General features: G+C 43.4%; 1 protein-coding gene across 1 annotated transcript in view; it reads right to left on the reverse strand.

Annotated features, from left to right (window-relative positions):
• LOC149316673 (3-keto-steroid reductase/17-beta-hydroxysteroid dehydrogenase 7-like) overlaps nucleotides 1-20,028 on the reverse strand; it is a 28,501-nt gene extending 8,473 nt beyond the window's left edge. Inside the window, exons 1-7 of the mRNA XM_089516010.1 lie at nucleotides 19,942-20,028; nucleotides 12,751-12,954; nucleotides 11,467-11,559; nucleotides 6,811-6,942; nucleotides 5,560-5,674; nucleotides 3,499-3,693; nucleotides 208-312 (exon numbers count right to left, since the gene is read on the reverse strand). Coding sequence (XP_089372136.1) covers nucleotides 208-312; nucleotides 3,499-3,693; nucleotides 5,560-5,674; nucleotides 6,811-6,942; nucleotides 11,467-11,559; nucleotides 12,751-12,954; nucleotides 19,942-19,976 — 879 coding nt within the window. The 5' untranslated portion in view covers nucleotides 19,977-20,028. The remainder of the gene's footprint in view (nucleotides 1-207; nucleotides 313-3,498; nucleotides 3,694-5,559; nucleotides 5,675-6,810; nucleotides 6,943-11,466; nucleotides 11,560-12,750; nucleotides 12,955-19,941) is intronic.
• Between the last annotated feature and the right edge of the window lie 3,120 nt (nucleotides 20,029-23,148).

Below are 23,148 nucleotides of genomic sequence, written 5' to 3' on the forward strand. Positions count from 1 at the left end.
CCTCACAGACTGGCACAAGTCCACAGGCCACTAATTCGAGTAGCTATGTTCAATGGCTACATCATAAATTTACAATAGACTTCACAACAGATTACATAAATTGTTGATCTACAAATTTAGCCTTTCCTTACACTTGAATCTGAATAGTTTCCTGCTTCCAAAAACTTATTTTCAGGGCACACTGTTTCAGAAGGCCATCACACTCACCAACCACAAGATGGGGAAAAGCAACTTCCAGAGAAGAGGGGACAGAATTTCATAAGTCATGTTGGTCATCACAACACCTGGACACACGACACTAGAATACAGGCCCTATTCAGAAAAAAGGGGGAAGAGACAGAAGAGAGCAATGAACCCAGAAAGATAAGCACCCCTGCTCATACCCAGCCATTGTGTTCATGCTGGAAGAAGCAGCTTTTATTGAAATGCCCCCACTCATCACCATCTAGTAACATTCCCTTCTGACTTTTATCCATGTGAATGGAACAAACCAGTGGAACAACCCAACCCGGATTACTTTTGAGAGTACAATCCACTGGTTAGTTTCATTATGTCATTAGCATTTTCTTGAGTAGAGATGATCCCCTTCAGCCATTTGCAGTACTAAAACCAGAGGTCAGCCCTGGAAATCAAGCTGTCTGAGAAGAAATGCTGAAACTATTCTCAACCGCAAGAGATCTTTTGGCAAGAAGATGGTTACTGTTCCACCACAGAAATTGACAGCTCCTTTAAAGAAATCTGTTGCTTATTTAAGCAGGGCTCATCGTCTTTATAAAAGGACCAAACTGTTTCAAACATAAAATAATTTAACCTGTTAGCCAACTAAATGTTGCAGCTCAGACCAGGAAAAGAATGAAAAGGGTAATGTACTACACTTACTGAGAACTTTGAAACTTAGAACTTTTGACCCCCATATTTCAGAGATTTTGGTTTCCTCTACTAATGAGATCAATTCCTTCACAGAAATGTTTAGCCCATACTAGGACTGCCAGATCACAACCTGAACACAGCCAGCTCTCAGATCCCCCAAGTAAAGAGCCTATTGTCCCTTTACTTTCCATCTTGGTCTTTCCATCTACCTTTCACCCAGAAGATGTAGAAGAAGCTATTGGTATACCATGGCAGACTTCAGAAAATGTTTGGATAGCACCATGGGAGCCCAGGGATTAAACAGTACACTTGGCAGCCTTACTGCAATGATAACCATGAATTTGGTGGAATAGCAACACATGCTATAGGTAGACTGTATATCTAAATAAACCTATATTGGTTTATATTGGCGGGTTACAGACTCTGCGCGTCCTAGGGTTAGGAAGGGGCGTCCTAGGGTTAGGAAGGGTTGCCCCTTCCTAACTGGCCCCGTTCCCAACACGTGCGGAGCGCGTCCTAAATGGCAGCGCACAGCGTCCAGACGTGGCGCACCGGAAGTGACGCTGTGAGTGCGCACCTCGCGCTTCGCGGTGCCACTTCCGGGGGCCAAAAAGGAGCGCCATTTTGGCGCTCTTTTTTTGCTGCGGCCGGAAGCCTCGCGGTCTGGCCACTGGGGCTTCCCGCTGCAGCTAATGGCAGCGGCAGCAGACCGCCCGCTTTAGGGCGGTCTGTAACGCACCTTAGGTTATTATTTCTTATATTCTTATAAACATTAGGAAGAACTTTCTGACAGTAAGAGCACTTTGACAGTGGACACAGGTAGTCCTTCATATAAAGCAAAGGATCAGCCTCTTGATACAGAGAAATAAAATGGCTCAATTGACTTAAAATGCTGAACTAGAACACAAGTCCTCTGTTCTATCACAAAAAAATGGTGATTCAGCACAAAATTTTTACTTTGTTCATCTGTGAAATGGTAACAATGACATATCAAATAAGTGCTGCTCTACTGAGAGAACCAGTTCCACCAGTGGAACCAGGAGAGGTTTAGCTTCCCTTCTCCATGCCACAGCCTCCAGAATGTTCTTCGAATATGTTCTGGAAGAGTGAAAAATGTTGAGAAAACCTCTAAGGCAGATTTTCAAGTAGTGTGGAAGGCTATAAGAGGAAAAGGAGAAAATACACTGATCTTGAATTCAACAAAACTTGATAACGTTATGAATATTTTGTGTATTTCAGAGCTTGAAAGTTACTTATTGGAAGTAAGTTGTTATGCAATTTGTTACAAAAGCCCTCCCGACTTTCATTTTATCCTGTTATTGTAACAAAAAATATTTTAACAACTTGTTATTTTTGTTCATATGTTACTTGCACTTGTTAGGTTTGACATAAGAATTGCATAAAACTGGAAAAAAATCTGTTCTGAAATATAATTTACTACTCTAAAAATGTCCTTTAAATGTAACCTTTTTTTTAAAAAAATTGAAAACACTACTTGTCATACACTATCACAAAATATAAAGCAGCATGATTCCCAGTTGGTATATTCCTTTTAAAATGAAAGATCGTTGTACACCCACTGCTTTAAAAAGGTAACTTGGGCGGGTTACCGACCGCCATTTGGAACGTCCTTAGGACGTCCCAGTTTAAAAAAGGGGCGTCTCTTCTAGACACCCGTACTCCTGTTATGGACTGTGTCCGTAACAAATGGCGGTGGCCGTTCCACACGGCCGCTGCCATTTTGACATCTTGGACGCCTAGCGTCCAGAAGTGTCGTGGTGGAAGTGACACCATGAAAGCGTGCCTTGCACTTTGCGGTGCCACTTCCGGGGCCCAGGAAGGAGCGCGATTTCCGCTCTCCTTCCTCGCAGCGTCCGGGAGTCCCACGGTTTAGAAGCTGCGGCTCCCGGACGCTGCAAGCAGCGCCGGCAGCAGACCGCCACAATTCGGCGGTCTGTAACATGCCTTAATGTAGGTGACTATGTCACTTGTAGCTCATGAATTCCATGCTCTGGTAAGTTTTAGCAGCACCAGAGGCTGTGAGATTATTTAATAACACCAAGACAATGGCAAATGGTAAACCAATGTAACCCACTATTTGTACTAAGCTAAACCATAAATAAATGTCCTGTATAAATTATCTAAATGAAACAGAAGCTTTTACAATGTGCTCACATTTATTTTGCTTCCACTGATTATAGAGAAGCACAATACAGAACACTTGAAATCAACTATGTCTCTCCTACTCCCACTGCAGAAATTTGTACATGCCTGACTTTTCAGTGATATGGGTTAGAAACCTTGGTCCAAAACACACTGCAGAAATAATCCAGTTTGAGACCACGTTAACTGTCCTGGCACAATGCTAGGGAATTTTGGGAACTGTCATTTTGTGAGACATTTAGCCTTCTCTGTCAGAAAGCTCTGGTGCCACAATAAACTACAGTTCCCAGCATTGAGCCAGGGCAGTTAAAGCAATGTCAAATTGGATGATTTCTGCATTGTGTTTTGGACCTTAGTCTTTGATATTTCTGCAGCAATAGTCTAACATGGCTATCCCTCTGGAAACAGCCCAGTGAAAAATGGGATGAGCTGTTTTTTGTAAGAATAGCCATAGCACAATCTCACCCGCTTGTTGAAGTGGTTGTTCAAAGCCACACTTGTGAGGTCTGTAGCATATTTAGAGGAACTGTAGGCCTCTGTGCCTTTGCTGTGTTGGTAATCATCAAGACTGAAGTTTGACTTATGAGCATTGACTGAGGAGGTCCAGACAAGCTGGGAGGGCCTTTCAGTACAGCAAAGAAGAGGCTCCAGCTGTCTAATCTGCAAAGAGAAGAATCAAAGTTTCATTAAGGTTCTAGGTCCATACAGAAGATGACCATATGAGCCAAACATGTTCTGCTTTGGCAATACTTCTGATTTTAATGAACCCAGACATGCAGTGAAAAGGAAGTTTATTGGAATTGTAGTGGGCCAGCTCATATGCATTTTGGCACTGTGGATAACCCCTGCAAAAACAAACCAAAGACCACTTATTCATCCAGCAATGGTCTCTGAACTTCCCAGTTGCAAGGAACAATGCCAGTGTAACTGTTTTCTAAACTGAAAGGAGTACAAGCAGCCCTCCACATTTGTGGCTGACTTCTGCAGCTTTGGTTATTCACAGATTTGATTAATCCAGTTTCTCTGGGAATCTCTACTTCCTCTAGCATGACTCTATGGTCAACATTCAGGAGAAGTCATGCTGGAGGACCTAGACATTCCTGGACAGAACACTTTCCCAGGCATTTGTAGGTCCTCCAGCACAATTCTATGATCATTTTCTGGCAAATACTAACCACAGAGTTGCATTGGAGGGCCTGGAGATTCCTAGAGAGGTGTCCTTTCAGGTGAAAAAATATTGGCTTTCCCCCCACTTTAACAGGAGAGCTGTGAATGTTCAGGGCCCACTTTATACCTGAAGACAGAATTTTATTGTAATGCAAATCATACAAAATGAAGTCTAACTGGATATTATTCATTAATTTTTGTGACAAAAAGAACAATTCTCAAAGGAGCTTGCAATCTAAATCAAATTTAGGATCCTATTTAAAATCCTTGTCACAAAAAGCAAAGAATCAATTCTTTATAGCACAGCTCCAGTCATTTCCAACTGTAAACACAGCATAAAACTAATGTAGTATAAAAATATTATAGCCACTTCACTAACCTGGAAAACAAAGATTTTGCCTTTGACAGCTGGGAGGCAGTCAAACTTTGGCTACTCAAGGTTAGTAGTTCCATTTCAGAAAAGGCTCACCTAAGCCCATTTTACATTTATTTCTCCTTACATACATTTTATGTACAGAGGGAAATCAAGACTGCCTTTGCACCCCTCCCCTGACCAACCATGCCTTTTTTGCTATGGCTTTCATCTCATATCTATGTATCCAAACTGGAGCCCACACATATACACCCCAGTAATTCCATATGATTACCAGTCCCCAGATTTTGAAATATCTGAAATGCTTGAGACCAGAAGTGTTTTGGATTTCAGATTTTTTTTAGACTTTGGAATATTTGCATAATGAAATACCTTGGAAATGGGGCCCAAGTTTAAACATGAAATTCATTTATGTTTCATATACACATAGCCTCAAGGTAATTTTATACACAATTTTAAAATGATTTTGTGCATGAAATTAATTTTGTTCACACTGAACCATCAGAAAATAAATATCATTTCGAATATGCCAACAAAACAGGGAAATTGCTGGCGTATAAAATAAAAAAACAAAGGGAAAGGAGTATGATACTGAAATTAAAAGAAAAAGGAAATGAGTATACACAACAAGATAAAATTAAACAAATTATTACAGAATATTATTCTAAATTATTTCTTATAGAAAATCAAACAGATAGCAAGAAAACTAAGATTCAAGAATTAATCAGAAAAGAAAATATTCCACAATTTACAGAAAAGCAGAAAAAAGAACTGAACAGTCCAATAACAGGGGAAGAAATTCACAAGGCAATAAAGAAATTAAAAGACAACAAGGCTCCCGGACCAGATGGGCTCACTGCAAATGTGTCACTGTCTCAGCCATTCAAGTGGACAATTTTTGGATTCTGGAGTATTTTGGTGTTTGGAATTCTGGATGAGGGAGACTCAACCTGTATGAGACTTACAGTAGGTCAAAGAGTACGTACCAGTACAAAATGTCCAAATAAGTTTGTTTCAAAGACCTCCTGCAGGCCATCTGGAGAGACCCTGTCCTCCTGAGACATCAGGCCCTCAGCTGTGGTCAACATCCTGAGTACTCTCCTGAGAAAAGGATGAAAGGTTAGAAATCACTTTGTGGAAAAGAGGACAGTCACCCTTAAGAGAGATAACCAGTGACAATTATATATCTGTACCAAGGAAAGCAAAGAGTGCACTCCTCTTTTTCCTATGAAAATGCTGACTCATTAACAGTTTTATTTGGAAGATTCTAGAGTAGTGGTTCTAAAAATGTATCCCCAAACTACCACTGATCCTATGTGGACTTTCAGCACTCTCTGCCCTATACAAGACTACGGTGAGAATTACCGGGGGGGGGGGGAGTGGGGGGATAGGAATGCTGTACTTTTCCACAACATGCTGAACAGCCAATTTGCTTGTACATTGAAATGTTCAAGCTTGTTGAGTTTTCTGGTGGCATTTGGCTAGCCACTGTTGGAAACAGGATGTTGGAGGAAAATGGAATGAAACTCATTCAGCCCTCCTCCAGATGCTGCTGGACTGCAGCTCCACAAATCCCTAGCCAACATCATTAATGGGATGTGTAGGGAAGCTGAAAACTGCAGTCCAATCATCTCTGGAGGACTGCATGATTCTTATCACTGGCCTAGAAGGACCCTCCACCCTGCTGTGGTCTTTTTGTTCTCTTCAACAGTGTAAACATAACAACTTGCCTGGAATTCTGAAAACTTCCAAATGAGTCCCTAGATTGCAGCTGGAAACCAGAAGCAAATCAAAGGGGCGGCCTTCAGCTCAATAAAGGACTGCTGTTCTAGAACACGGATTTCTAAGATAACACAGTAACTGATGCTAGGGGGCTATTGTGGTGCAAGGACTGGTACTTATGTCTCAGTTGCCCATCTCTCCTACAGGCAGCAATTAAGTGAAAGTGGCAGGACACTTAAAAATGAAAGGCCGATTTGATGTCAGCTTGGGCCAGCTGGTGTGGTGGCAGGTGTCCATTCTACTGCCAGAGAGATCCAGATGTTATCAAAACTTAGGACAAGTAACTATACATAGTGATTGGCTCCTTAGCAATAAATCAGGGGGAAACCTACCTGGCAGGCTCGTCATCAGGACAAACAAGATGAAGACTGTAATACACTCTATGCAAATAAAGCTTTCTACATAAAATCAAGGCAAAATAGTCGTTCCCATGTCACATATGAAGTAGCACATACTGGGTGCAAGAGGACTTTGCTTCATTTTGTTCCACTTGAGGATGTTCCATCACTGTAGCTACAGAGGTTTGGGGCTGGTCAGTATTTGGATAGGAGAGCACTTGGGAACCCAATATGTGTTGCTTTGAACTCCTTAGAGGAAGAGCAGGATACAAGTGTAAATAAAATAGCCAGCTGTTAGGTTACAGGTTAGGTTTTAAGCCACTTCAGGATTCTTCCCTGGTCACAGCAGTTCAGTGCATGATAATAGTTTAACACAGAGAACAAGGCAGACTTAAGATAATGCAGAATAATAGCATTCCCACATCTTGGCATCCCCACATCTCAAGTTTGTGTGTTTTTCCAGTTTTAAGGACAAAAAGAATTCAAGTGCAGAAAGTACTTGATAAAATGAATAGAATATTAAGACATTGTGGCTTGGATAACTGTGAAAACACATTAAATAGTATGCTGTTAGAGTGATCACAAAGCAAAGAACTGTTGTTATCTTGGACAACTGCACATATATAACAAGAAATTTTGGCAGACAAACATATCATGTAGAGGGATGAGGGGGGGGGGGAAGGCTATATCTCCTGGAATGCTACTTTCTATACCACTATTAAGAGACAGGAGCACCATCTTCATTTGCACCCAATTATATCTCCCATTAACCCTATACAGTTATTTTCTGCAGATTTCTAAGAACTCAAATAAACCAGAAAGAATCCCAAGTCTATCAATTTAAATAAAATTAGGTTTTCCATGTCACTGGATAAATTTCAATCATATTTGGAAGGAATGTTTGGGATGGTTTGACTTGAGCTACATGATATACATACCATATACTTTTGGGAACCCACGCATTTCTCAAAAATGAGTTAGATAGATTATCACCAAATCTGAAGCCTATGTTTATGATGGTCTGTTGTTTTTTTAAAGGTTGTGGAAGAAAGAGCTGAAAGAAATAATATTTTTATAAAATGTGACCATTACAAACATAACTTCAAAATCTGGTGCTTCAGGGCATCAAAAAACAGAAGGACTCATTGTCTCCTTTTAGAGTATTACAAATAGACTCAGGCAACTCCATGTACAACTCATTCAGGAAAGAGATAACCTACATAGATGTTTATCACACTATACTCTTAAAGTGCTACTATTCCACTTTGACTCCTCTAGGTGCCTCCTGCTGCATTCTGGGATTGGCAGTTTTAAGGAGGGGTATTTAGAATTCTCTGCCTGAACTGCAAATCCCACAATGCAACAGGAGGCAGCTAGAGGAGTCAAAGTGGAATAGTAGCACTTTAAGAGCATAGTGTGATAAACATCTAAGCTTCCTGGGGGAGGGAAAAAGTTTAAAAAACAGGAGGGGGCTTTAGCACTCCTGGGAAATCTGTTACTGATCACATAAAAACAGGTGGGCACCCCAATAATTAACCCCAGCTAATCTGGGCATTCCAGGTACTACAGATTACAGAGGTATTTAAGAATATATTGACTTCACTGAAGGAGGTAAGCCCAAATGAAAATTTCCAAGTGTCATATTGTTTGTATATATATATATATATATATATATATATATATATACCAAAAAACTGTTCAACAGTAATTAATATTTTCTATTTTTTATTTACATAGCATTTACACAAATTAAAATAAAGTACCTTACATAAAGTGAAGGTGAAACTCTCTTGTAGGCTTACAGTTTAAATAGACAGTAACCTTGGGAAAATAACACAACACAAAAGGAACAAAAACTGGCAGAAAAGAATAGCAGAAAAGGTCCAAAACAGGCAAGTCTTGGCTGCTCTTTAAGTATAAGACTAAATTAATGCATCTACCTTTCTGAAATATTCCAAAGAACATAAGAACAATGCAAGAAAGCATAGCACATAGAGGAGAGAAGGAGAAATCTTAGGTTCAGCAAGAAGGATGTTGACAGAATGGTGAAAATGTGAGCAAGAGGCTAATGGAAGACCATGAAAGCAAGGAGCAAGAGTTTACAGTGAAAGTGATATGGAAAAGGGAGACAGCAAAAAGGAGAGTGGAAATATGATCCTCATCTTACTCCAGATAGAGATATTGTACCAGAATGGCAATAGGTCTAGAAAATGAGCACCTCTGAAAGTCCCCTTATGTCTCCGACTTACTTCAAGAGCAATACACTACAATAGTTACACAAGTTTAAGAATTAAAGCTGTTGCTCTTTAAAAAAAAAACTACCACATTTTAAAATATTGAAAACATCCAACATAGAATTTATTTAATGCGTTAGATGAGAAACATAGAAAGCTACTCTTCCAGAGATAGTATTTTACATTGTGACTGATGGCCAGTTTAGCTGCTGCTCTTAGTGGGAAAACAATAAGGTAAGGGAAAGGAAATACACTCATATGTAAGGGGATGTGTGCAAGATGCAAGGGAGAAGGTGGCAGCCTGGAACACTTTTCCTGTGAAATACATTAGAAGTAACATTAGGGGTCAAAGGGCTATAGGAAAATCTGCATTTCTGCTGTTCTAAACACATTATTAGACATCTAATCTAATGTAGCCTCTAATGTTTCTCACAGAGCCAACTCTGGTCCCAAAAGTTTTCTCCTTTTTATTCTGACTCTCAACTACTTTCTCATCAGCTAGACACAGGCAAAGGGCTCTGTCTTCTCCATACCCCTAACCTATGTGTGAACAGCAAAAGAAGCTCTGGAAGAGTTCAACCCCTGAGAGTCTTCTATGCATGAGTAAAAAAATCAGAGATACAGAGATATGGAGCTGAGGTCATTAAGTATGGGAAAAACCTGTCAAAGCTTCTGTGTGTTCACATCAGACAAGACTTTACTAATCCTTGACTGTGCCTTGGCACCTGGATGGGTGGGTGGGAGTCAATAGGAAAGGCCAATATTACTGACTTCTGCTTAATTCAGCGTATGGTCCTTGCCTAAAAGAAACATTTATATAACACTCTTCTGAAACCTTTAAAGACTATATCCCTATATAATTATAGCATGGTGAAATGTATGCCAGCATCATTACACTGGAACCCACAGTTGCACAATCAGTTGTGCAATGGGCATCATGGACTGTTTCTCAGTGGTTGCTTAGCTCACTACCCACCAAGTCCAATGTCAGAGAAAGGGCTGCGTATGTTCTGGAAATATTTGCTGCATTAGGGACCATAGTTGTGCAACCGCTGAGAAACTGCAACTGCTAGGGCAAATATTTTTGTATGGCAGTAGTATCCCAAGAGGATTTAAGTTTAGGATATTTATGACCATCTGTTTTTCCACAGAAAAGAATTTACTTGATCAGATTCAAGTGCTACCCTCAGCTGGCAAGTTTGAGTCCAGTAAAAAAATGTTTTAAAAAAATGTTTTGAAGGAAGGAAACAAAGTGCAATAACAACAACACCAATGCTGACTTATGTTATATATAACTACCTATTAAGGACAGCACTTTATCTAGCTAGTTAATAATGCCTTAACACACACATTAGTGTTTAATGTGCCACAAGACTGAATGGCATCCTCTTGGTGATATATGCCTACATATATCTTTTATGTTCATGGCTGGAGAAAATATTCCTCCACACTCTCCCCCTTGTATGGACCATGATACATGGAGAACTCATTTCTCCTGCACCCAACCCAGCATGGCCATTTTGTGGCCTGGCAAGAGTGAGAACAGCTAATAGCATCTGACTATGGCCTGTTACAGACTGCCAAAATAAAGCTGCTTCGAGTCTCTTTGGAGGTATGCTGTTTAAATGATGCATGCATTCTAAGAATCCGGAAGCTGCACCAAAGCTGCACTCCAGTGCTTTAGGAATGGAGTGTGGCTTTGGTGCGACCTCCAGACTCTTAGGACCCATGCATCATTTAAACAGCATACCTCCAAAGAGACCCGAAGCAGCTTTATTTTGGCAGTCTGTAACAGGCCTATGTTCCAGAAGTCCTGGAAAATGCCTTTATCATTTTGCATCCAGCTGTACAAACACAGACAGATTCTTGTGGGCTATGACATCTACCACATGATTTAAGTTCTTGATTTGTTATTTTTCCAACTACCTTTTGTGTGTGCAAACATCAAAAAATAAAATGAATAGTACAGTCTCCTGTCATATACTAACTCTATCGTACTCTTTTTCAAAATCTGTTTTTCACAGAGTATAAAACATTTGAGCCAAGATTTTCAGAGATGGGAGCCACACTTATAGGTTACTTTAGAAGGAAACGAGGTGGGATGGTGTGAAAGATACAAGAGATTTGAGATTCAGTTGATTTAACTTCTTGTTTCTATTCCTCTAGTATTATCAATATAATACAATGTGGCTCTGAAAGCTAGGAAATTTATTCAAAACAGGCATACCTATATTTTTAGACTTTTAATAGTAGCCTACTGGCTTGTATGCTTAAGGTTTATTGCATGTGTAACAAAGGAAAAAGAAAAGCCAGAGGAAAGCCTTGAGTCACATTGTGCTCGCTACAAAGTAGAAAGCATCACATTGCCTAATGCTGTCTCAGAGGAAAGAGGTTCATGACCTAAACCCTGGGTTTAGGTTTCTCACAGAGAAAACTGTGGCCATGGTCTTCTGTGCTGGAATGTCCATTGAACCCTTCCCTCCCACTCACAATGCCAGAAGGAAAATAAAGAGCAACTGACCAGTCAGATATATAATACCTGGAAAAGATGCCTTGTAAAAATGCCCAGAAACTGATACGTGGATTTACCATGATCCCAGCATTCAAGAAGAGATAATCCAAACGATGAAATCTACACAATGAAAGTGACACCCGGTTATTGCAACATCTGCAATATCACAATGAAAATGACACCTACTTATAGCTAGCAGAGAAACACAGTGAGCACCAGAACTGCTTAATATTGTAAGCTGTCTCTCGAAGACTAATTTTATAAGGGAGTGAAGAAATTAATCAGACAAATGAACAAACTGGAAATATAAAGTGTGGGTTCCTAATACTGAGGATAATACCACATCCTTCTTTAGCAGGATCAAGTGTTTTCCCACTTGATCCTGTTTACTGTAGGAAATGACTTGGCTCTTAGCCATCCTTTATTACTATATAGTAACTTCCTAGAACAGTTTTGGCTCCTGGTCCAATGAAAATAAAGAAAACTTTCCCATTTGTAGCCCTCTAACTACATTTTGTTACAATGGTGGGATATTTGTTATAACCTTGCTTATTATGCCATCTAACAGATACAAAGTCACCATGGCATAAGCATGAATAATGTACATCTCAGGGATGTTTAGTCCATGATCAAGGCAAAAGTAAATTTTGCCTGCAAAGCACAGTTTAGGACGTGGGTCACCATGTGCCTTTCTTGAGCCCTTTCCAAGCTGTATTTTCCCACTCAAGGTTCCCATCAATGTGTTTTCATGGGAAATGGTGGGAATTGTAATGTCTAGTTTTGCCTTTAAAAGAGTAACCTTTTAAGGAATTTGTTTGCTACAACCAGATGGATACTATTCTGAAATTTATCCAAGGGTCAAGGCTTCATAGCAAAAACCGGCAACACTGTCACAGCCTGCAAAGCTTGGAGAACTACAGGTTGTGTCTCCCTTATTCAAAATGATTGAACTAGAAGTGTTTTGGATTTCAGATTTTGGAATATTTACATATAGATAATTAGATATCTTGGAGAGGGGACCTGAGACTAAGCATGCAATTCATTTGTTTTGTATACAACTTATAAACATATCCTGAAGATAATTTTACACACAATATTTTACTAATTTTGTGCATGAAACACAGTTTGTGCATACTGAACCATCAGAAAGCAAAGGAGTCACTGTCTCATCCACCCATGTGGACAATTTTGGAGGATTTCAGATTTGCAGATAAGGGATACGCAATGTATATTTGAATGAACAAAGAAGGGCGGGAAATTCCTTACTAAGCCACAGGAAGCTCATCTAAGTGCCTTTGCCTTGTCACCTACCTCATTTTGATCTCTTCAGCTGCACGCAGGACAGACTCCAGCTTGCCCACATCTATTTGAACAATGCTGATGTCTGCATGGGTGAAGTGGGACAACAGTTTGTTACGGGTCGCATTGGCCTTCTCCATGTTCCTGCAGGCTAAGCACACACGGAGGCTAGCATCTTCCTGGAGGAGACGCTCACAAAGTGCAGAACCAATCCCACTGCAACAGTAACAACATATGGTCAAGGCATTGAGAATCAAGTCCAAAGCTTGGAAGGGTTTCTTTCACAACTCCCAGAACCCCCCCCCCCCCCGCATAGCCTGTAGCCATTTGGACTGGGGAGATATGGGAGTTGTAGCCAAAAAGGAACAAGCTGTGAAAACTTCCTACATTTTTTCGATAGAGGCAGATGTAGAGACCATTTCTGATCATTTTCAACTGCTGAGAGTGACATAAACAGGGTGAACAGCAGATGCTTCCTGCTGGTGAAGTCCATTGGTTCTGATGAGCCCCCTGCAATGTCACTACAGTAGGCCCTTGGAATCCCCTGGGGGCTGGTTCCAGGACCACCAATGGATACTAAATTCTGTGGATGTTCATCCCATTATATACAATGGCGTAGTAAAATAGCATCCCTTATATAAAATGACAGAGGTCCGTTACAGACCGCCACTTTGCGGCGGTCTGCCGGCGCTGCTGTTTGCTCCGCGAGGGAGCCGCAGCAGCCAAACCACGCAACTCCCGCACGGAGCAAAAAAGTAGCTCCAAAATGGAGCTTCTTCCTGTGGTGCACTTATGATGCCGCGAGGCGCCAATGGCGCACTCGCGATGTCATAAGCGCTGTGCGATGTGCAGATGCACAGCGTCCGCTACGTTAATATGGTGGCGGCCGTGTGGAACGGCCGCCACCATATTATATGTATTGACTACGTATTAGGGTTAGGGGGGTGCGGAAGCACCACCCCTTCCTAACCCTAATACGTAGTCAATATGTATTTTATGGCGGTCTGTAACGCGCCAGAGTCGAGTATTGCTTTTTGAATTTTTTAAAAAAATATTTATAAGTCATGAATGGTTGAATCCATGGATACAGAAGACTGAATGGATGCAGGAAACTAAACCAGTTTTATTCTTATTGGATCTGGAGACTTGCAAACTCACTTAGGAGACAAATCATATTAAAAGGATAGTGTTCCCAAAAGTATGATTTCTCCTTGATGGTACATATATAGGGTCAAATGACAATGACTACGTTTGCTCCACAACACAAATGAAGGCTGGAGACTTTTCTAGTACAGTATAGGGTGCTGATTGTGCCAAACATCAACCAGAAATCCATGTATTCTGGACTTAATAAGAATACAGAAGATGGGTAATTCAAAACTATTTTCAGAATTGCTGAGCAGAAACAACAGTAGTAATTGTGTCTGAACTCTGGCAGGAAATACCATATGCAAGGACAAGGAGTATTAGACCTTGCACATAAATTTAGTGATTGATGATTCTCTGATTACTCATCAAGTACCCAAGGAAAATCAACTCAGTGAGATGTGTGCTGGAGAGCAGTGCTGAAGATACCATGGTCAGCGAAGAAGACAAATGAATGGTTCTTAGAACAGATCAAGCCGGAATTCTCTCTGTAAGCTAGGATGACTAAATTGAGACTGTAGTATTTCGGTCACATCATGAGAAAGCATGATCCATTAGAAAAGACAATGATGCTGGGAAAGGTATAGGGCAGCAGAAAGAGAGGAAGATCACACAAGAGATGGTTAGGTTCGATCAGGGAGGCCATGGCCCAAGCCTAGAGGATCTGAGTAAGGCAGTCAAGGACAGGGAATCTTGAGACAAAGTAGTCTCAAGGGCAGGTAACAACAACAACAACAACAACAACAACAACAACAACAACACACTAGGAGTCAAGTTTTCCGAGCAAAGGAACATCTAGAAAGCTCTCAAGTGGATGTGCACGACCATGGCAATCATGCATCTGGAAAACAGTTGAAAATGTTTGCAGAGCACTTGAAATTTGCCATCATTCTGAGTTGCCCACTTCTTCAGGTGGACAGGTCTCCTGTGGCTCACCTTCCATGACTAAGACAGCTGAGTTTGGAAGTGGTAACGGTTGGCATAAGGCCTTTAAAATTCTAGGCCTTACTTATCTTTTCTTCAGGACTATAGCATCTCTTTCTCCCCCCAATGTTTTCCCCCCAAAATGGATTTATTTTCTCTATGGGTGTCCATCCTCCCATTGCAAAAAGAAGAATACATACTGAAAAACATGGTGAGAAACAGAGCTGTATCATAAATAATGGAACTAAGAAAGAAGGCTGGGAGTGAAAAATCAGGGACTGTATCCTGAACTAAGTTTTAGTTCATTGAGATATCAATTAACCTTTTGTTTAAAAAAAGATTATCAGAAATTCCTCTTCCCCAGGTGACCACCCCAGTATCTACTTTTGTTTATGTGTGTGTGTTTTTATCACTACACAACTCAAGTGACTCATTGTGGAACTACATCTGTACTAGAGCTTTACTCAGCAGTTTGTTCCCTGTGTCATCCAAATGTAGGCCCGCTCTTTCTCTTCTAACATCTTAGAGAAACAAACCTAAAGCAAACCTCAGATTCTTTATTTGGTTAGTGGGCACCCAAACAAATTAGAAACTTCAATCAGAAAACATGATTTAGCAAATTGTTTGCTTAGCTAGTCCTACTTCAGGCAGAGTGAGCCTGAAGTGGTTTGGCTTTTGGACTACAATTCCACAGACATGGTACTGTTACAGACTGCCAAAATAAAGCTGCTTTGGGTCTCTTTGGAGGTATGCTATTTAAATGATGCATGGGTCCTAAGAGTCCGGAGTTCGCACCAAAGCCACACTCCATTCCTAAGCACCAGAGTGCTGCTTTTGGTGCAGCTTCTGGATTCTTAGGATGCATGCATCATTAAAATAGCATATCTCCAAAGAGACCCAAAGCAGCTTTATTTTGGCAGTCTGTAACAGGCCAAGGGTTTGAATACCTGCTCTGCCATGGAAACCCACCGGCTAATGCTGGGCAAGTCACGCTCTCTCATCTTCAAAAGGAAAGCAAACACAAACCCTCTCTGAGCAAATCTTGCCAATGAATTTGGTATGAAGACATATTCAGTACGGCGCATGAACATCCCTTATTGCATCCTTGCCTTAGGGGATGGATTGTCTCTCTGGCTGAGAATAGCATTTTCTCACAAGAAGATGAACTCTGTACAGGACCGTAGAGTTGCAAATGTTAGCCACAGAGCATTTTAAAGTTATTAAAACCAAAACAGAGCAAGGACATGCCAATTATAAACTAAGGTAAGCTAAACCTCTGAACATTTATCAGAAATTGTCTTCCTCCATAGTAGCTGCCAGCCCCCAGTCCTTTAACCTCAGAAAGGCTCTTCTCCCACAAGTGTAGGAAGATTTTCAGCACAGCTATAATAAAATACAGAGTTCATTCCCAATGGTACCTGAAGAAATTCCACTACAAAATCTATTTTATGAGGATGAGACAGACCTTTTAAAAATCAAAATTCATTTTTGCAAACTGAAAAGTCTGAAAAACACATTAATATAATTTAATAATTTGAAATAGATGGGTCACTGAAATAATGCTGACAAGTCAACCCACAGAAAGCTCTGCACAGGTTGATCCTCTCTTATTCAAAATGCTCGGGAACAGAAGTATTTTGGAGTTTTTCATATTTTGGGACATTTGCATGGACATAATGAGATATCTTATAGATGGGCCCCAAGTCTAAACATTAAATTTACTGATGTTTCGTGTAGACTTCATACACATAGCTTGAAGGCAATATTTTAAAATAATTTTGTGCTTGAGACAAAGTTAGTGTTCACTGAACCATTAGAAAGCAAAGCTGTCAGTATCTCAGCCATCTGTGCAGATTATTTGGGATTTCTGAACTCCAAATAAGGGAGATTCAGCCCTTACTTACTGAATTTATATCATGCCTTTCTCCCAAGACAGGATTCAAAGCGGCTTCATTAAGGCCTGTTACAGACAGCCAAAATAAAGCTGCTTCGAGTCACTTTGGAGGTATGGTATTTCAATGATACATGCGGCCTAAGAGTCCAAAGGCCGCACCAAAGCCACACTCCAGTCCTAAGGACTGGAGTGCAGCTTTGGTGAAGCTTCCAGACTCTTAGGACTCATGCATCATTGAAATACCATACCTCCAAAGTGACTCGAAGCAGCTTTATTTTGGCTGTCTGTAACAGGCCTAAGTTAGTATTTGAGAACAGGAGACTCCCAACGCTTCATTGAAGCCCAGCTGTTTCCAGTTTGGTCAAGACACAAAAAGGCACACATCACACCCACTCCCACACACAAGGTACACTTATCCCTCCACATTTGCTGGGGTTAGGGGCACAGGACCCCCATGAATGTGGGGAAATCACAAATAACAAAAACACTATGTTTCTACTTCAGAAAACACTTCTCTAGGAATCTCTAGGTCCTCCAGGGCAACTCTGTGGTCAACATCTGTCAGACGCTGACCATAGAATTGCACTAGTGTGACATTTGGTTAAAGGTGACCATAGAGTTGCAGAGTGGTTTCCAACAGGCAAAGGGGTCAGGTAAGGCTGCATCTTATCACCATGCTGAAAACATCATAAGAAAAGCAGAATTAGAATCAGAAAAAGGAGGAGTGAAGATAGGAGGAAGCAACATTAACAACCTAAGATATGCAGACAACACCATAATATTAGCAGAAGACATTCAGTAATTGGAACAGTTAATAAGAAAGGTCAAAGATGAAACTGCAAAGGTAGGTCTGATGCTGAACTTAAAGAAAACAAAATAATGACCACAGAAGAATTCAATCTGGACAACGAGGACATTGATATAGTTAAAGAATTCCTGTATCTAGGATCAAACATTGACCAGAATGGAGACTGCAGTCAAGAAAGAAGAAAGATTAGAAATTGGAAGAGCAGCTATGAAAGTCATGCCAGACAAATCTGATCTCTTTCTTGTTAGATGAAGGGAATGCTGTGGATATCATATAGCTTGATTTCAGTAAGGCCTTTGACAAAGTTTCCCATGACATTCTTGCAAACAAGCTTGTAAAATGTGGGCTAGACAAAGGAACTGTTAAATGGATCTGTAATTGGTTGACCGGCCGAACCCAAAGGGTGCTCAACAATGGCTCCTTTTCATCCTGGAGAGAAGTGACCAGTGGGGTCCCACAGGGCTCTGTCCTGAGCCCAGTGCTATTCAACATCTTTATCAATGACCTGGATGACAGAATTGGGAGCATACTTATCAAATTTGCAGATGACACCAAATTAGGGGGAATAGCTAATACCCCAGAGGACAGGATCAAGATTCAAAATGACCTGAATAGACTAGAAAGCTGGGCGAAAGCTAACAAAATGAAATTCAACACAGAGAAATGTAAGGTATTGCACTTAGGGCGGAAAAATAAAATGCACAGATATAGGATGGGTGACACCTGGCTGAATGAAACTACGTGTGAAAGGGATCTAGGAGTCCAAGTAGACCACAAGTTGAACCAGGGATGTAGCTAGGAAGGGGGGAGGGGGGTCCAGACTAAGTGCCACCATTATAATGGGGCTTGGATGTAGCGGCGCAGCAGCACACACCATTCATTTTTCTAATGGAAGGGGGGGTCTGGACCCCAAGAACCCCCTCTTTGGCTACGTCCCTGGTTAAACATGAGTCAGCAGTGCGATGCGGCAGCTAAAAAGGCCAATGTGATTTTAGGCTGCATCAGTAAAAGCATAGTATCTAGATCAAGGGAAGTAATCATGCCACTCTATTCTGCTCTGGTCAGGCCCCACCTGGAATATTGTGTCCAGTTCTGGGCACCACAATTTTAAAAGGATGTTGAGAAACTGGAGCATGTCCAAAGGAGAGCAACTAAAATGGCGAAGGATCTGGAAACCATGCCCTATGAGGAACGCCTGTTTATCCTGGAGAAAAAAAGATTAAAAGGTGATATGACAGCCATGTTTAAATACTTGAAGGGAGGTCATATTGAGGAGGGAGCAAGCTTGTTTTCTGCTGCTCCAGAGACTAGGACCTGGAACAATGGATGCAAGCTACAGGAAAAGAGATTCCAGCTCAACATTAGGAGGAACTTCCTGACAGTAAGGGCTGTTCGACAGTGGAACGCACTCTCAGAGGGTATTGGAGTCTCTTTCCTCGAAGGTCTTTAAACAGAGGCTGGATGGCCATCTGTCAATGGGGATGCTTTGATTGAGAGTTCCTGCATGGCAACTGGATGGCCCTTCAGTCTCTTCCAACTCTATGATTCTATGAAAGAACTGGAAAGATACTCAAGAGCAAAGACATACAACTGAGCACTCAAGTCAGAATCATCCAGGCCACTGTATTCCCAATTACCATGTACGGATGTTAGAGCTGAATAGTGAAGGAAGCTGCCAGAAAGAAAACCAACTCATCTGAAATATGGTGCTGAAGAAGAGTACTTAGGATCCCATGGAAAGCCAAGAAGATGAGGGAAGGTGTTCCTGAAGAGATGGGAGCAGAGTTGAGACTAATGATGGCCCTTTGGCCACAAATTGAGAAGGCAGGGATCCCTAGAGAGAGAAGCCAATGCTGCTGGGAGAGGGAGAGGGCAGAAGGAAGAGAGGAAGACCAAAGACCAGGCCGAGAGAGAGACTCAGGGACTGCGGCCATAGGAGGAGAGGGAGGCTCGGAGAGGCCCCATCCATCCATCCATCCATCCAGGGGAAGCCATGAGTCAGAAGTGGCTGAAGGGCAGCTCACAACCCCGGTCCTTCTGCCCACAAGGGCTGACTGGAGCGTCCTCCTCCTCCTCCGCTCCTTTGCCCATCTGAAGCGCTGCTGGGTGGCAGAGGAGAGCGCAGGGCTCAGCCTGCAGAGGCGGCCCAGGGGAGCCTTGGGGGCGGCTGGCAGGAGAACAACAGGGATGCAGCTAGACTCCGCGGAGGACCCCGCGCCCTGTGTGCCTCCGCGCCCTTCCTGACTTATGCCCCCCATTCAGAGGGGCTTCGCCATGGCCCTCCTCTGAGGCTGAGAGACTGTGACTCCTTGCCCAAGGTCACGGCGGAGCCGGATTCGAACCCAGCTCCCCAGAGCTCCCTCCCTCCCTCCCTCCCTGGTGCCTCCTAAGCAAGAGAAGGGAGGGAGACCCGCTGACTGGCCTCCCTTACCTGCTGGCGCCAGTGACCAGGGCCACCTTCTGCATGACGGCGCTGCCTCAGACGCCAGCGAAGACTGACTGAGGAAGAAGCCGGCGGTAGAAACTCAGGGCAGCCCCGCCCCCAAGCGAAGCCCCGCCCCTCCCGCCACATGGCCCCGCCCCCTCCCGGCGCCTCAGCGCTCCCTCGGCCTTGCCCCTCGCGGGCCACGCCCCCTGCCCTCCTCGCCCAACCAGAGCGTTCCCTCGGGGCCTCAGAAGTGGCGTGAGGGTTGCCCCACAGGAGACGGCGCCGCCCTCCTCTCTCCTGAGTGGCTGCGGCCGCGGGCGGGGGGCGGGACCGGCGCCGCTGGTTGGCTGGGAGCTGCGTCAGTCACGGCCCGCCCGGTTGCCAGAGGAGGCTGCGGCTGCGGGGGCTTGGCGGGTCAGTCAGGATCCGTCGTCCCTGCGGCCGGGTGCTCACTGAGGGCCCAACCCAGAGGACTCTGGCCGGGGAGTTCTGGGTCTGCCCAGCCAAGCTGCAGTGGAGCCCTCTTTTAGAGTCCCACGGATAAGGAAAGGGGACTAAGGGACCCACTCCAGCCTCATAGAGCCATAGAGTTGGGCCATCCAGTCCAACCCCATTCTGCCATGCAGGAACTCTCAGTCAAAGCATCCCCGACAGAGCAAACCCACTCAGGGAGGGACACTGGGTCAAAGTCACACACTCTCAGCCCGAGAGGAAGGCAGTGGGCAGCCAGTGCTGCCTGTCTGTGTGTGTGTGTGTGGGGGGGGGGGACTGGCACTATTGGTTTACAACTGCCTTCCTCTGGGGCTGAGAGTGTGTGACTTTGACCCAGTGTGGACAGCACCCATGCACCCCAGGAGGAGGAGGGTGGCACCCGGTCTGGCCCTCCTCCCACGGCGCCTCTCCCAGGAGCTTTCTGGAGATTTTGCAGCTCAGATCCGGGGTGACTGCGGGTCCAACGATGCGGATTCACGTTATAACATGAATGTGTTATCAGACGAGATTCCTTCCTATGGGCGCTCCTTCCATGACGCTTCCGCAGTGATTCCCCCTCATTCCCCCTCACAGAATTCGCTTTCCAGCTCACTTTGATTTCACTTCGAATTGGTCTGGTGTGGAGGACCACCTTGGCCCCCTGCGCCCTGCTCCTCCATCCCCATCCTCCTCCTTCATGTCATCTTGTCCTCTCTGCCACCCTGCCACCTATCCCATCGTCCCCTGGCAGCTCCTGCATCCGAACCCCACTGACCCCCCTACCACCTATCCCATTATCCCCTGGCTGCTCCTTCAGCCCGATCCTGGCCCCACTGACCCCCCTACCACCTATCCCATCATCCCCTGGCTGCTCCTGCATCTGAACCCCACTGACCCCCTGCGACCGATCCCATCATCCCCTGCCTTCTCCTGCTTCCAAACCCTGGCCCCAGTGACCCCCTGCAACCTATCCCATCATCTCCTGGCTGCTCCTGCATCTGAACCCCACTGACCCCCTGCAACCTATCCCATTATCCCCTGCCTTCTCCTGCATCCGAACCCTGGCCCCAGTGACCCCCTGCGACCTATCCCATCATCCCCTGGCTGCTCCTTCACCCCGATGAAGGATGACAGCTAAGGAGGGTGCAGAGAAGGACAGCATCCAAACCCCCACTGAGCATGCACAAGGGTCCCATTTCGAATTATTGAATCCTCATTGCACTCACTCAGCTTTGCGTGAATCTGCATCATGTGACTTGCCTTGGATTCGATTCCCCCTCAGAAGGGCAACCAGGTGTGATAAAACATTCACGTTATGACGTGAATTCGCATAGCTGAACCAGGAGTCACCCCGGATCTGAGCTGCAAAAAGCCCCGTGTGATAAACCTCTTCCCCCACAGCAAAAAAGGAAAGGCCCAAGCGCCCCTCTGCTGGCTTTGATGGGGCAAGGAGACCTTTGCTGAGAAGGCTGAATGCACCCTTTTGTGCTGCACCCTTGACCTTGAAACTATAGTACAGGCACTGGTAACCTCAAGGCTTGGTTTTTGCAACACACTCTACATGGGGCTACCCTTGTGCTTAGTCTGGAAAGTGCAACCAGTACAGAATATGGTGGCCAGGCTGATTACTGGAACATCTAGGAGTGACCATATAACACCAATATTAAAGTCACTCCACTGGCTACCTATTATTTTCCGGGCACAATACAAGGTGTTGGTTATCACCTTTAAAGCCCTACATGGCTTGGGCCCAACTTATCTAAGGGATCGGCTATTTCCATACAATCCACCTCATGCTCTCAGGTCCTCTGGGAGGAACTTACTGCAGCCTATAAAGACCAGATTGACTGCAACCTCCCAGAGGGCTTTTCTGCAAATGCTCCCAACTTATGGAATGGCCTGCCGGATGAGATCCGTCAAATCACCAATCTAGAGAGCTTCAAGAAAGCTGTTAAGATGGATCTCTTCCGGCAGGCCTTCCCAGAATAAACTACTCAGCCATGTAACGACCTCCCACATATATGTGATGACGCTGCCCACCATTATTGTTTTAACTGTTTTATGTAATTTTAACCTTAAACTGCTTAATTCTTTTATAAGGGGGGTATTTTGTATATATTGTTGCATTTTATTTTAATATTGTAAGCCGTTTTGATTGTTTTAACAAAAATCGGTGTAGAAATAAAAGTGTTACTATTTATTTATTTTTGCCAAGGTTGACTGAAAGGACATAAATAAGCTTCATTTATATGCCGCTTCTAGTGTCTAAGCGATTTACAACTGTAAGCTGATTTCCCCCCAACAGTCTGGGTACTCATTTTAGTGACCTCAGAAGGATGCAAGCAAAACCGTGATCCATTAGATTCAGCGGGCATTGCATCTAGGGTGTGTGGGTGTAACACTGCTGCCTTTAAAAAGAATTAGACAAAATTTGTTAGGTCAATTAGATAGAGAATTAGACATTGACACGTCTCTGAAAATGCCAGCCACAGATGCTGGTGAAACGTCAGGAATAAACTCTTCTAGAACACAGCCACATAGCCCGAAAAACCCACAGAAAAACTATAGACACAAAATAGCTAAACATTGCTTCCAGGTTCAGAAACGCTGTCACCTTTTGCAAGGGTGAATGTGGGGGAAGGAGACAGCTACCACCACAATCTCCCTGAGATAATGAAGGCCACAACTCAAAATGGAGGAGGACTGGCATAGGTGGCCCTTGGGATTATACATCACAGT

This window comes from Sceloporus occidentalis, unplaced genomic scaffold (assembly GCF_023333645.1).
Source record: "Sceloporus occidentalis isolate IW3139 unplaced genomic scaffold, rSceOcc1.0.p SCAF_3, whole genome shotgun sequence".
Lineage (NCBI taxonomy): Eukaryota > Metazoa > Chordata > Lepidosauria > Squamata > Phrynosomatidae > Sceloporus > Sceloporus occidentalis.